The sequence below is a fragment of the Tachypleus tridentatus genome, chromosome 13 (genome assembly GCF_004210375.1).
Source record: "Tachypleus tridentatus isolate NWPU-2018 chromosome 13, ASM421037v1, whole genome shotgun sequence".
Taxonomy (NCBI): domain Eukaryota; kingdom Metazoa; phylum Arthropoda; class Merostomata; order Xiphosura; family Limulidae; genus Tachypleus; species Tachypleus tridentatus.
In genome coordinates, this window is record NC_134837.1 from 28,974,211 (window position 1) to 28,989,559 (window position 15,349).

The following is a 15,349-nucleotide window of genomic DNA, read 5'->3' on the forward strand; positions in this document are numbered from 1 at the left end:
GTACATCAGTGGAAAGACTGAAGACTTGCATCGCTAAATATTGAGTTTTGATACACGTGATAGGCAGAGAATAGACAGCCCATTTTGTAGTTCTGTGTTTAATGACATACAAACAAGCTATGCTGCTAACTCTTGGTTCAAACACTCAAAGCAATTGACAAAACTTGTTCAAAAATATTCTCATGAAAGTCCAAGTGCAAAAAAGGAAATAGTTTCAACACGCAAGTTTCATGGGCTAGATTCGAAATATTAGTTTTCAGAAAATACCATATCCAAAATACAAGTTTTCAGAAAACAAATCGGAGAGAGAGGCTTTCAGAGAATACATATATACGACATACCAAGACCAAAAATAATAACAATATTAAACAATGGCACGAACACCCTGACTACGAATTGAGATTCAAAAACATCAATAATTCCATTAAATCCGGTAAAAGACCATTGAGGGATTATTAAACTTCAATGCAATGCAGGGCCAATTCCAGCTACTGGCATTACCATAAACAGCCCGTAGCCAAGATGTAAGCACTTCAAAATGTGCTCTTTTCAAGATTAATATTTATTCCACTTACCTACTAAACAATTAAGTGATTTAATAATCAACAAAACTTGATCCTCCAAATAAATATATTTAATACACAGACACGAAACAAAACAAGACACGTCACTAATTTGCATAGACATGTGTATCGAGTGTCTCGATACACTTGATAATTTTTGTTTTGTTGTTAAACACAAAGCTATATAATGGGTTATCTGTGATGTGCTTATCACGGGCATCGAAACTCAGTTTTTAGCGTTAAAAGGGACTCTCCTAATAAGAGATGTAAACTGATGTATTATCTTTAAGATGCCGACCAAAATTGTTGATACAACCCAAGCTGCTTATTTTGTAATTAATTCTAACACCGTGACTTAATGTATTTAAAAAAAAAAAGTTACTTAGGTTTATAATCAAATGTTGCACAGCGAGATACTAATAACTGATATACAAAACATACTGGACTTTTAAACGGCAATACAAACATGAATTGTTTAGTTTTCAGTTTACAGGCCGAAACTTCGATAAGATAAGCTTATCATTAGAAATAGGGTTTCAAAACTATGTCAAAACCTTGGAAACAAACCCAGCAAGCAACAATACGTCTCTGTCACGTGATTATTACCTCTATACCAACTGTACATTGCCCGTTCTCTTCGGTAAGAATTACAAGTCCCTGGAGTAATACAGAAATGTGCAATTACAACCGTAATTATACTTAAATAAATGCGTTTCTTATACATAGTTCCTGAGTATAATCAAAATTATTGAAGCAGCTTACAAGCCGCATTAATGTTATAGGTTATATCGTAATACAACATTAGCTACAAATGTTACTTGAAATAATAATTAAAAGGTTTTGTAAAACTATAATACCTCTGACACGTTTTCAGTGCAAACGTCGCCATTTTTACTCAAAAACTTGCAATACGCGATTATCTAATTCGAAATAATTTACAATCTCTTAAAAATATCAAAACAGTCATAAAATATGGATGCACAGCACCATCTGTCGGTTCAATTAAACATTTATTTTTAACTACGAAATGTTTAAGCCTTTCGACTTTATTAAATTTAGAACTTTGTATCAAATTTATTTGCTAATGAGGTTTTCACCGAATAAACAAAAAACATTGCAAACATAAATAACTTTAAACTAACGGCGATGCAAACAACTTTGTAACATAATATTAAAAAGTAATAAAATTTAACTAGCTATTCCGAGTAAATTAAAGTTCAAACTCAGAGGGCCCGGCATGGCCAAGTGTGTTAAGACGTTCGACTCGTGATATGAGGGTCGCGGGTTCGAATCCAGGTCGCACCAAACATGCTCGTCCTTTCAGCCGTGAGAGCGTTATAATGTGACGGTCAATCCCACTATTCGTTGGTAAAAGAGTAGCCCAAGAGTTGGCGGTGGGTGGTGATGACTAGCTGCCTTCCCTCTAGTCTTACACTGCTAAATTAGGGACGGCTAGCGTAGATAGCCCTCGCATATCTTTGCGCGAAATTCAAAACAAACCAAAATCAGAGAATTAAATATTAAAACACTTCGAACCCTGTAATAAAATTGAATAAAAAAATTGTATTTCGATCATTGAAATACACATAAAAATGTAAAAGTTAAAATTTACGAATATTATCAAATTAAAATTTTTAAAATATATTTTAAAATTTTGGACTTCGACTTTTGATAAGAACAACAAAAATAACGCATTTTGTTAGTTACGATATTAGCGTAAATTATAAAACAACTAGCTCTATCTACCGTAAATATTGTGCTTCACGTGCCCTACTTTATGCAATTGCGACTGGCAAGAAAACTACAACGATTATTTCCGAATAGTTTTTCCCCAAAATAATTATTTTATTTTTACTACATTAGTTCTTGTTTATTTTCACTGCAAATATTCTCATTGTTCTAGCTGTTCTCTGTCCATCGCAAGGAACTGAATCCCAGATTTTAGGGATGGAAGTTCAGAAACTTTACGCTAGCCCACCAAAGTCAATTACATTTACACTTGCTGATCTTGTATATCTTCCCATCATCACTTCTCTGATCGATTGTACACGAGCAAAATAATTTTAAAAAATTCAAATTTACCTAGCCAGTAAAATAAAACAAATTGTTATAATTTATTTTATTTTTGGATAAAGGCAGTGACTTCAATTTGGTTTTAAACTATTAAGTAATACGTTTATTAATGATAGTGGGCAATTTTGCGAGAAACAAATCTGTATTATATTGCCACAAATTCACAAATTAACATTCAGTTCTACAAGATGCAACATGTTTAGTTCATCATTTAGAACATAAATCATTAAACCAATAAAATAAATTTTTCATAATATTTCACTGACAACTTAATCTTGTACTCACTTGACTTTGAATACTTCATAAAATCATTACCTAAATTGAATTATGAACTAAAGTGTCATCAAACAAAACAGGATAAAACTTTATAACACTACTTCATTCAATACAGCTCTAAAGATGTTATGAATTCATCTATGAAAAACATTTTCCACTGTAACTAGGATAATTAATATAGTGCTAAAGATGTTATGAAACTCAACTCATCTGTGAAAAAAAACTTTTCATTGTACATGAGCATCTCCCAGCACCTTCAAACATCATTTCAATATTACAACAAAAGTGTAGCTGCTAAACAAAAAAATATATAATATTATAGTTATCTTCAATAACTGAAGTATTTACACTTTGAACTTAGAAAAAATACACATGGTGAAAGGCATGTAGATTACTTGAAATGTCTCAACAAATTAGAAGTAAGAAAAGGCAAAGATACTGATACTAAAAAGGAAAACTTGAAGCATAAAAGGAGACAGTGATGCATAAACCTGGAAACATAAAAACAAAATTCTTTCCTGTTTATATTTGAAATGATTCAGATTTTTATACTTATTATGGACATTGAATCTCGCATTTGCTCTGGAATTCGGACACTTTTTTTGGCTTCTTTATTCATTTGACATTTTAATTTCTAAAAACTTCAAACAAAAATAACAAAGAATATTTTTAATTTTTATGAAACCTACAAAAGACTCTCAGTAGCTCTTGCGTTTCATTTCACAGTAATTTTTCCAAAAATTATTATTTTTTTTCATATATGACACTTAATCAGGCCAATTCTGGTTATCATTCCACCAAAATTAGAAACTTCCAATTCTGAACCAGCTTTCTAAAAATTTCGTTTCTTAATTTAAAACAAAATTAAAAGCATTAAAATTTTACCAGTTTGAAACTAAATAAATCTTCAGATATAATTAACATTTACTTCAAAGTAACAGTTTATTTTCTGTGAACTGATGTTTTTTCTTGAAAAACCTACATTACAAGTAAAATCAAAAACTGAATTCATTGATTATTATCAATAAACAAGAAGCATTTCACTAACATGTTCCTAACAATACATGAAAAAATTACAATATTGAGTAACTTTAACAGAGCAACAGAAAATCCAAAGATACCACACACTCTGTATTTACTGGATGGAGGTTTCTTGATACCTCTAGTAACTTTTACAGATATTGAACCAGTCATTTTTAATGAAATTTAAGTTGAAATCAATGGATTTCAGTTTCTAATTGTACAATTTATTTTGGAGTAATACAGTAACTAGTGTTTGAAACTGATACAGAAAGCACAGTCAAGTCCTTTACTTCATAGCCTTCATGGTTTGGTTTGTTCTGGAACTACACTCAAAGTTACACAAGAGATATTTGCACTAACTGTCCATAATAAACAGACTTGAGGATAGACAGTTAGTCAACACCACCCACCACCAACTCCTGGGATTTGCCCACACATTATAACCCCCATGGCTGGAAGGGTGAGCGTGTTCAGTGTGGCAGGAGTTTCAAACCCATAACCCGAAGATTGCAAGTTGAGTACCCTGACCACAGTCTTCCTGAAGAGAATTGCTTAATGGTTCCCCATATTATTCAATAACAATATTTGTGTGAGAGTTAATGCCAGCTGAACATTTTCTGATTTCAAAAATGTAAGCAGTATGTCACTTTCTCTTTGTTAAAATTTCTTAAACATATGGAATGTCTTGGTTACACAGTTACACCAAACATTGATTTTTTAATTATCATAACACATGGTGGAAAATACCCAGCATTTGATTGTAATGTATAATGATATATCACTTTGTGCAGAGGCAATATGTATGATCAATTATAACTTCAAAACTGAGGAGAGAAAAATAACAAACTTAAGGGAAAACATTATTGATACATAGAAATACATGCACATATACACACATGAATGTGCAAGTACACCCAAACACACAGACAGGTATATTAGGCAATCTCATTATTTTCACTGAATTACATTTATGACATAACACCAGTACATCATAATATTGTAATCCTGTTGCACATAAAATTTCAGGTTACAGCTAAAAATATGGCTCCTTTTTGATGAACAAACGTTTTGTTAAAAACAGTTTTTTGTGCACTAGTCTATCATACCCATTTATTTTCATGCCATTTCAGAACATGTGTGTATCATATGACTACCCTAAACCAAAAATATTGCACCACCTATACTAGTGCAGGTAGCTCCCTCTATTATTCTAGCACAATCCTCACATTTGGGAATTTTCAGTTGAAAGTTAAAACACTAGCATATCAGTGAGGAGGAAGGGTGGAAAATACCTTTAGGAAATATATTTTCAATGTAGAAAAATGTTAACTTTCCTTAATCTTGTTATATTCTCTAATTAATATAGATATGAGATGTAAGCTAGATAGAAATTTATTTTGTATTAGAATAGTACATTTCGATTTAATGAAATTGATACACCAATTTTATGTCACAGTAACATTTTTTTTGTTTGTAATATTTCCTCTACCCATCCAAAGCTATAATCACACATTGGAAAGGTGGAGCCAGTGAAGGTGTGACAGTATTCAAGAAAGTGAATAACAACTGCCTTAAAAGAACAGAAGGAAAAAGCAAGGCACACTTGTTGGGTATAACACTACTTCTAGAACAGAAGGAAAAAGCAAGGCACACTTGTGGGATATAACACTACTTCTAGAACAGAAGGAAAAAGCAAGGCACACTTGTGGGGTATAACACTACTTCTAGAACAGAAGGAAAAAGCAAGGCACACTTGTGGGATATAACACTACTTCTAGAACAGAAGGAAAAAGCAAGGCACACTTGTGGGGTATAACACTACTTCTAGAACAGAAGGAAAAAGCAAGGCACACTTGTGGGGTATAACACTACTTCTAGAATAGAAAGAAAAAGCAAGGCACACTTGTGGGATATAACACTACTTCTAGAACAGACATGCTCTTTGCCCAGTAATATATATAAAGTGTGGAATGTACAAGGTATGTACCATATACTGAAGAAAAAGAGGTACAGCACTTTGCTTTGGAGCAGCAAGGTATAACTAAGAGTGAATCAGCTTAGAATAAACAAACAAAATGTATAGTATGTAATTAACAATGGACCTAAAGAATTATGTGCCAAGGGAAGAGTCCTGAGGCATACTGGAGCCCAGTGGAAATATCAGAATAAATTATAACCTCCTGTCCCTGCAGGAGCAACAGGAAATAATACAGAATCCAATGCACAGATGAGACTTGGCACAAAATGAAAGAATGGGAAATATCACCACTATCAAGTCCTTGTCAAGCCACCAAGCAGGTCAACCCTGATCCCAGGGGGATTGGTAATGGGTTGGTTCAAGGAAGTGTGGGAGATGTTCCACTGAACCAACCTCTTGCACAGAGATAGAAGGAGAAAATATGGTCTTTGTATGACTGCAATTTCATATACCAGAACCAAAGTAAAGAAAACTGGACCTGAATGAGATGGAAATTGAAGAGAGCCCCCCCATATGAAAAATATAATGTGTGGGGATAGTAGAAAACTTCTACAACTTGATAAGAATTGCTAACCAAGCAGTTTCTCAAAGAAGTAAGCAGGTGTGAGTGACTGACTGGGCACAGAAGGAAGCAAGCAGGAGTCAGTCATCCATGAAATGGTGAGTCCAAAGACGATGAAAAAAACGATGTGCAAAAAGAGTGTACCACTCAAAAATATACATAGCTGAAGAAAAAATCAAATGACAATGCCCATAACTGGAAGACAGAACCCTCTTGAATGAACCAAAGAAAATAGCATGATGTCAGTGTAATCAGAATATGGAGATAGGCACGCCACATCGAACTTTGTCATCCACAGTTCCAGGAGAACAAAAGCATAGAAGTGAGGGGTAAGACTTCATGGTGAAACAAAGTGTCTCCGGATATGTATATAGACAGAATATGTCTATGATTGGTCTCCAATCCTTCATGTTTTAGGGTACCACATACAGAAAGGAGTGAAATCCTGTTGGAAAGAGAACCATTCATTTGATACCTACTTTGTGCAGAAGGTCTTGAACAGACTCACTATGACAACTCGACAAGGGAAGGAGATGTGGGAAGTGAATAGAGGAGGGGGAGCAAAACTGAAGACAGAAACTTTCAGTTAAAGCCTATAGAATTGTTGTGAAATGTAATCAAAGAGACATATGCCAAACATATTTAGAGAAAGTACTTATTACAAATAAATCTTTAAAATGTGTGGTGTCTACAAAATTGTAAAAATTAATACACCTGAAAAGCTATGGAATTTGAATTAAAACATAAAACAATAAGCAACAACCGAAATACAAAACCTATAAAGAAACTTAGAAAATAAAAGACAAAGAAATATTGAACATGCAAGTCCACCCAAAAAACCTAGAAGACAGAGGACACAAAACCAACCCTGCTCAGTTAACAATACATATTTTGACAGCAAATCCAATTCCCACTTAGATGTGACTACTAGTAAAGAAAAAGGAACACAGATTAAATTACACAGACAATGCAAAGAAGTGAACTTAAAAACTAACAAAATTATGTAGATAATGCAAAGAAGTGAAACTACACAACACATCAACAAAATTAGCTGAAGTTACACATACCCAAAGAGTAATAATTATGCACAAACTGCACACATATTGAAAAATAAACAAAAACAAAGTCACAATCAAACCCAAAATGCAAATTTAATCTAAAATAACTTAAATGATAAAAGAATTTAAAAAAATCTAACTTATCAAATACTAAGCCAGGAAACCATGAAAGACTTTAATTATCAAGTGTGGAAATTAGGTCCATCCACATAATCTCATACTTACTGGCAATGAAGAATACATACTAAAAAACTTGCCACAACATCTAACCCACCAGATAACATGGAGGTGCAGTACCAGATAGAAAGTGCTGTAGAAAGAAATATCCATTCAGTAATTATAACCTTTCCTCACAAAAATCACAACTTGAAATGAAGAAATCATCAGCTGAAAGTAAGATATGAGCTCCCAGTGAACTAAAGTCTGTGCACCTCCAGAAGATGTCCTAAGATTTGGGAACTCGTGTCAGTTGTGTTTGGCATTTTATGGCACAAAACAACTATGCTATCTGTGTCAAACTATCCATAAAAATATAACAGTGAAAGTACTATAAAGTGTAAAAGGAAATTAAGTTAAAACAAAAACAGTGGTCCAAAGTTGGGTAAAAACTTAAATAGAATTAAAAGAGCCAATGGTCCTTAAAAATTTAAAAACATTTATAAGGTGGACAGTGTCACCTTCGCCAACGACACTGTCCAACATCAGGGGTAAGCCCATGGTAAAAACATGTCTAAAATGGTGCTTTCACTCGTGGTCTTAACGATGGTACGACAGTAAAATGTGAGATATTGTGACTTGAGTGTCATACAGACCACACTTTGGTTCATCAGACCCAGATAAAAGAAAATGACAAGTTAAAAAACTGTGACCAATACATAGCCTAGTTAGGACAACTTCCTCCTCCTGATCTTTATGGAAACAAGATAGCCAAAGTCCAAAAGAATGTTTTATCTAGAAAAACTTGTTATCATGTTGCTCACTCCAAGTCAACTGCTAACTGGCATAGAGCTAAGCCTTGAGTATAGGGCTATATTCCATGTATGAATTGGCATAGCAATGATAGTACCAAAGATGATAGACATATCTACAGCATCAGTGAACTTGTTCCTGCAAATACCAATGTAGCCTGATATCCAGAAAAACTAGATGGAAGTAGATGATAAAGCGAAATGGGCCAGTCGTTTTTAATTATCAACAAGAACAGGGTGAGAACTAGCATGAAACGATTCCAGAGCCAACATAGAGCTAAACGAGGCAGTATAAATAGTGCAATTCATGTACTGCACAGCTTCTAGGTGATCCAGGGCAAGAGAAATGGCACATAAATCAGTAGTAAACACAGAAACTATAGAGGAGATTCTGTGTGCAACAACCAAATCACAACAAACCACAGCAGAGCCAACAGAGTCATCTAATTTCAAACCATCCACATAAGCGGAAATGAAAGGATGGTTCAAAAGATGTTCGGCAAAGAGAAGGCAATACTTCCAATCGGGAGTATCCACCTTCTTCAGACGACTCAAAGAAAGGTCACATTTGGGGATGGTAATTAGTCATGGTAGGATGGGCTGATCAGTGGATATAGCTGTTATCCAAGGACAGACCAAATTCATCCAACTGCATCTGGACAGGAAGGCCAAAAGAAACAATGGCAGATTGTCTGTTCTGAAAAAGCATGGCTCACTGAAGAAGAAAAACACAACCCCAGGTGGGACACTGTGGTAAAGATCAAAGTTTTGAAGTATAAAGAAAAGAAAGTTGCAAATGGTGAAGGTACAGAGGAGGTTCATAAGACTCAGTGTACAAACTCTGGATTGGAGAGGTGCAGAAAGCCCTTGTACAGAGCTGAAGCCCCAGATGGTGAATGGTGTCTAACATCTACAAAGCAGAAATTCTGGCAGAGCCATTGACCAGAGACCTATAATCCAGTTTTGATTGAATGAGTGCATGATAGATCTTGAGCATATGATATCAGTCCACTTCCCAGGAGGTGGAAAAGAGGGCACAGAGGGTGTTCAGTGCCCTCGTAAACTTGATGCATAGCTGCTTGATGTGTGGAATGAAAGTCAGCTTACAGTCAAATATAAGCCCCAAGAACTTTGCCTCAGGGACCACAGGAAGCACAACTTCACCAAGATGGAGCTCGGGATTGGGGGTAAATACCCCTTTGGTGACAAAAGTGCATGCAGACAGTTTTAGAGAGAAAAGGTAAAACAGTTTGATGTGGTCCATTTCAGTATACGACTGAGGGCAATCTATAGCTGCCATTCAATAAATCTCATGCTGGGCAACTGACACAGGTTGTGGAAATTGTTGACATAAAGTCTGTTTGAAACTGTAGGGGTAGTTGCCCAGCAATGGCATTAATCTTTATAATGAAAAGTGGGTTCAACACTTTCCCACAGGAATTTAAAATTGTCAGTCAATTAAAAATTTTTGATAAAAATGGGCAAATGGCCACACAACCTATATGAGTGGAGGTCTCACATAATGCCATACCTCCATGTAGTATCATAAGCTTTCTCAAGGTAAAAATAAAACAGAAACAACATGTTTTAACTTGAAAAAGGCTTCCCTGATTGACGTTTCAAGTTGAATTAGGTCATACACAGTGGAGCACTGTCATCAAAACCCACACTAGGTGGGCAAGAAAAGGTTGTTTGATTTAAGAAACCAAACAAGCATTAACCATCCTCTCTAAGATCTTACAGAGACAGTCAAAGTAATTGGATGGTAGTTTGAAGAAATCTTGGGAACTTTCCCAGACTTGTATAAAGACATGACAATAGCCTGGTGCCAAGCATCAGGAAAAGCATTCTCTGGCCAATTCCAGTTTAAAACAACCAAAACAGTAGCAAGAGAGGCAGGAGAGAGATGATGCAGCATCCCATAGTGAATATCATCAGATCTAACTGGTGCACTGCCACACTGTTGAAGTGCAATCTTGAGTTTCACTAGTGTAAAGAGGCAATTTTAGTCACAGATACAATCAGCCTGAAAGGAAAGAGACAACTGCTTTGCCCAAGTCTTGATAGCTAAGAAGATGGTGGAAGAAGTAAAAGTGTTAAATGCATGAGAAAAACGTTTGCTAAGAGTATCAGCAATGCAATGGGTATCAGACAAGAATACCGTGGAAAACATGTCAAGGCCTTAGGAATACACTGAGCAGCTGCCTGGACAATATAGTCAGTCACTGCTGCCTTGCAGTCATCTATCGATGGCTTACTTAAGATGGTAAGATGAAGTTCAGAGACAGCAGTGAAAGATGGATAGTTAACCTGGTCCAACTTCCATGAAGTAAGATAAAAGTGAAGCCAAGTAGATAGAGAGATCAGTAACAGTAAAAGACTGACTAGGTGCATGAAAATAAGTGTAAGAACCAGTATTGAAGAAGGAAAAATTGTAATCCAAGAGCACACACTCTGTGAAATGACCCCTCCCATCAATATCAGCACCACACCACCCCAGAGGAGATTATGTCAATTAAAATCCACCAGGAATAAAAACAGAAATGGAAAGTTTTCAATGAGAGCATCAAGGTCTGAGTCATCATAGGTCTCTTCCAGAGATAGTTAGAGAACAAATAGTGATGTTATGACCCAAGGAAATGCAGATAACTATAGCCCCCAAGGGTGTATCAAGTGGCAAAGACAGGGTGAGCACATGCTAATAAACCCCAATGCCACCCCTCCATGCACTCATCCATCACACAACCTGTCATTTCTGTATAAAGAAAACTGCTGAGAGGTGACTGCATCAGCAGGTTTTAGAAACTTTTCTTGAAAGGAGAATTGCACAGGATGACAAGAATCAATCAAATCCTTAATGTCATCTATATTCAAAAAAAAATCCTGACAGTTCCACTCCAGTGACCAGTTTTATTTATGTGGAGAAGAATGGGGTAGAGAACCCTTCTGTTTTTGACATTTTTTTTTTCTTTACTGGACAGAGATCTATCGACTTCCATGGATCCTGCTCTGAGTCAAGTAGGTATGACCAAATAATTGTTTTGTATCTCAGGGCCTGGGAAGAAGATAGACCTGAGGAAATGCCCAAACCTGAAGTCAAAGGAAGTGGACTCTGGCAGCCACTGGTCAGAGTGGCAGATGTAGACTCATCAACTCTTTTAACCATGGAGGGTAAAAGACTCTTCAGACATTTTGCAAATGACTCTGCTGGAGGCATAGAGAGAGATGTCTACATTCCCACTGTGGCAGTGGAATGGAGTGCATCAGCATATGTCTGAGAAGGACTGAGAGACAATGATTTTTGAGCCTCTGGGTAGGAGATATTGTTCACAGCCTTCAAACATTTCACCTCTTTTCCTCCACCCAATTAAGGCAAGAAATACAGTAAGAGGGATGTGACGCATTACAGTTAGCATAGTGTGGTTCCAATTTGCACTTGTAGGCATTGTGGTCTTTGCCACCTCAACAAACTCATGTTAAAGAACCATGACATAACATCTTCAAGTGACCTAACTGCTGACACTGGAAACATCTGAGAGGGGTGGAAATACATGGCCATACTTCACAGTTCAAATAACCTGTCTTGGTTGTGACAGGTGGAAGTGGTCATGTAAATGTCAAAAATCAGAACATTAGTAGGCATCATAATTCCTTCTTTGTAAGAGGATATCCAGCACATTACAGAAATACCTTAGTTGGAAAAAACAGCGCAAATCCCGACTCAAGAATGTTCTTCAAGTCTCTCTCAACAATAAATCCTCTTGAGGAATTCAGGTTGGCATAGAGAGTAACTTCAATGAGTATATTCCCAATGCTCTTCAAACTCAGGAGTAGTTTGATGTGTTGTATTGAAGATGTTTCTACCAAGATATCTCCTGAGCGCAGCTTCCTTACAGACTCTAATCCCTCTTAAATGAAAAAGGGGGACTTCTGCCCTTAAGATTTCTCAAACAATGAATGCAAAATGAGAAATTGAGGTGTTCAGTCTGACTCTGATGGTGACTGTGTAACAGAGACATCCATACAGGATCGTTTTCAAATAATCCATTTTTCATTTTTATTTATTTTTTCATGAATGGGGGTATTCATAATAATATAAGAACATTCCAGTGCCCACTGTCCCCACCCACCACAGAGCCCTACAAGGGAATTCATTATAATGCCAAACAAGAACATTGCAGCAACACCAGGGTTTCATAAGCACCATACCCAAACACCAGCATCAGACACAATGTTCAAACTATCTTTTGAGAACATCCAACAATGGCACTTGGTTGACCCTAACCCAAGTGGATCACCAGAGTGACCCTGGAAGGGCCACCCCAAAGCCATCCATCTACAGGAATTCAGAGCCAAAGTGGTGTGTTAGGGTTGGACTCCTCAACCACCAGGATCCTCTCCTCCCCTTCACAGGACACCACACTCGGCAAATTCAGAAAACCAAAATATTTCTAAAACAAATGAATAGAAACAATCAAACACAAGTCAAAACTTTAAATTAATATAAATTTCTGATCAAGCATAATCAAAATTTTGTATTCACATGAAGAAAGAGTTAAAACACATCTTTACACTAGAATGCCAATGAAAAAAGTTAGGATTGTGCTAAAAAAATAGATGGAGCTATCTGCACAAATATAGGTGGTGCAGTATGATTGGTAGAAGGTAGTCACATGATATGCATATTCTGAAATGTATAAAAATAAAGGAATATAAAAGACTGGTGAGATACTAGAGAAAAAAAGTTTTAGCAACACTTAGATGGTAAATCGAGATCAAGACAGCTTTGGGTGACAGGAGGCAGTAATTGTTTGGAAGCAAAGTTCATGTTCATTTAGCTGATTAGTTCACCATTCTTGATTTATTACTGACCAAGTCCATCATGACCAAACCTCCATAAATATAGGCTGATTATTACACTTAAAAAATCATTATGTAGGGTTGACAATGCCAAAAAGTACAAAAAAAGTAGGAATTAATACATAAAACCATACAAAACATCCTTACATAAGTAGCCAAATCTTTCCAAGAAAAACTAATCTACAACTAGATGTTGAATTCCTTTCATATGCATGAATTTAGGTTTGAATAAAGACATTTACATGGAATAATTCTACAAAATTTTACAAAAGTTCATTCCCATCAGCTTATAATATTGACTCAATGGCTACTTATGCAGGGATTTTTTTTATGGTTTTATGTATTCAACCCTATCTTTTTCCTGTAATTTTTGGCACTGTCACCCCACATCTTACTTATATTTTTCACTTTGTTTATTATTTGGTCCATCTCTTTTCCTAAACAATACCAACAAATATTTTATAAAAAATGACAGTCACTATGAAGGTGACAGTTTTAATCTAGCATGACAAGTTGTCTTGACAGACATCATGTGTTAAAGTTAGTGAAACACTACCATTTCTCCACTCCATAAGTTAGAATGCAACATGTTGATGTGTAAATCATCTCAACAACTTCAAGCAACTGGTGAGCCAGACCTTCAGATGCCAGAATCAGAATAACGTTTGGCTGTTATACTACTCACTGGTTCTCAACTTTAATGATGTTTTTTTGGTTAAACCAAAAGATATTAATAGTGTTTGAAAACCTAAGTATTTATTAAAAGTCTCTTAAATTGTTATGAAAGATTTTGAGACTATAATAAGCAATACATAATATACATTGGCCACTTTTCTTCAGGCCCATTTCTGCATACTAAGCACTATCATGCTGTTTGTTTCATTACTGTAACTTACCAAGTCCATTAAGACCACACCTCCATAACTATGTGCTACGACAGCTATGTGCCTGGCTGCAGCTTTTTGGATGATTTCTTTCCAAACATACGTTGCATGCTTCTCTGGACTTTCACTACCCTTTAAAAAAAAATAATAATAATAATCATCAGATATACAACACTGCAAGAATTCATCATGCTTACAAACTTCCTTCTCAAAATCATTAAATACCAAAATAAAAGGCAAATTAAAAAAATACATGTTAAAATACAGCAATATTTTTAAGCTATGTTTATGCCTTGATCAATATCATTTATCAAGATTACTACATAAAAACTGATCTTGAGATTTTAAGAAAGGGTCCATTATAATATTATCACGAAACTGCTTCTACAAAACAACAGGTTTTTTGTATAAAATTTTAATTGGAATTTTAGTTGTAGAATTTTAAAGAATGGGTTGTACTTGCTTTTTTTTTTTTTTTTAAAGAAAAATATCACTATAAGCAAATATCACATCTAAATGAATTGTTGTGGGAAGTTTTAAAATGTAACTAAAAAGTAATAAACAATGTCTATTATATCCAATTTTGTCAACAGAAAATATACTGAAGAAAAATATTGATGTTATTAATAATATTTACAAAGGAAAAAAAAAAAACAACTTTAAACAGAAGAGAAACCCTCAAAATTCTAAGTAATTCAATGCAAGTTTACCCTTATGAATACTTTCTTTCCATCGGCAATTCTTGTGTTGTCATTAGTATTCAAAACAACCACTCCATATCCCAAGCCCTGAGCTCGTTTTATGAAAGGAAGCTGTGTGCCACTATTGATGCAGTCATTGATGATAAGCCTGTGTTAAAAGAAGAGAGACACTTTTCTGTTTGATATGAAACAAGCCCACTCCTTAAGAGCAGTGGTTTCCTAATGTTATTTACTGACGATACCCTGACCTATTTACCTTCATTTTCATGAAACCTCTACTGCCACATGCAATATTCTGTTTTTATGTTCCTGATTACTTTTGCTTGCTAAAAATCTCGTTCCATCCCTAGCAACTTGCCGTGACACACAGCTTGGAATGTTAGAGTTTAACAATTAAAATGAC

At 35.3% G+C, this 15,349-nt stretch overlaps 1 protein-coding gene across 4 annotated transcripts in view; it reads right to left on the reverse strand.

Moving 5' to 3' along the window:
• The window catches only part of LOC143240740 (cotranscriptional regulator ARB2A homolog), an 80,446-nt gene that overhangs the window by 39,962 nt on the left and 25,135 nt on the right, over window positions 1–15,349 (reverse strand). For all 4 annotated transcript variants that reach the window (XM_076483687.1, XM_076483689.1, XM_076483690.1 and 1 more), the window contains 2 exons: window positions 14,956–15,094; window positions 14,258–14,377 (listed from right to left, as the gene is read on the reverse strand). In XM_076483687.1, coding sequence (XP_076339802.1) covers window positions 14,258–14,377; window positions 14,956–15,094 — 259 coding nt within the window. The remainder of the gene's footprint in view (window positions 1–14,257; window positions 14,378–14,955; window positions 15,095–15,349) is intronic.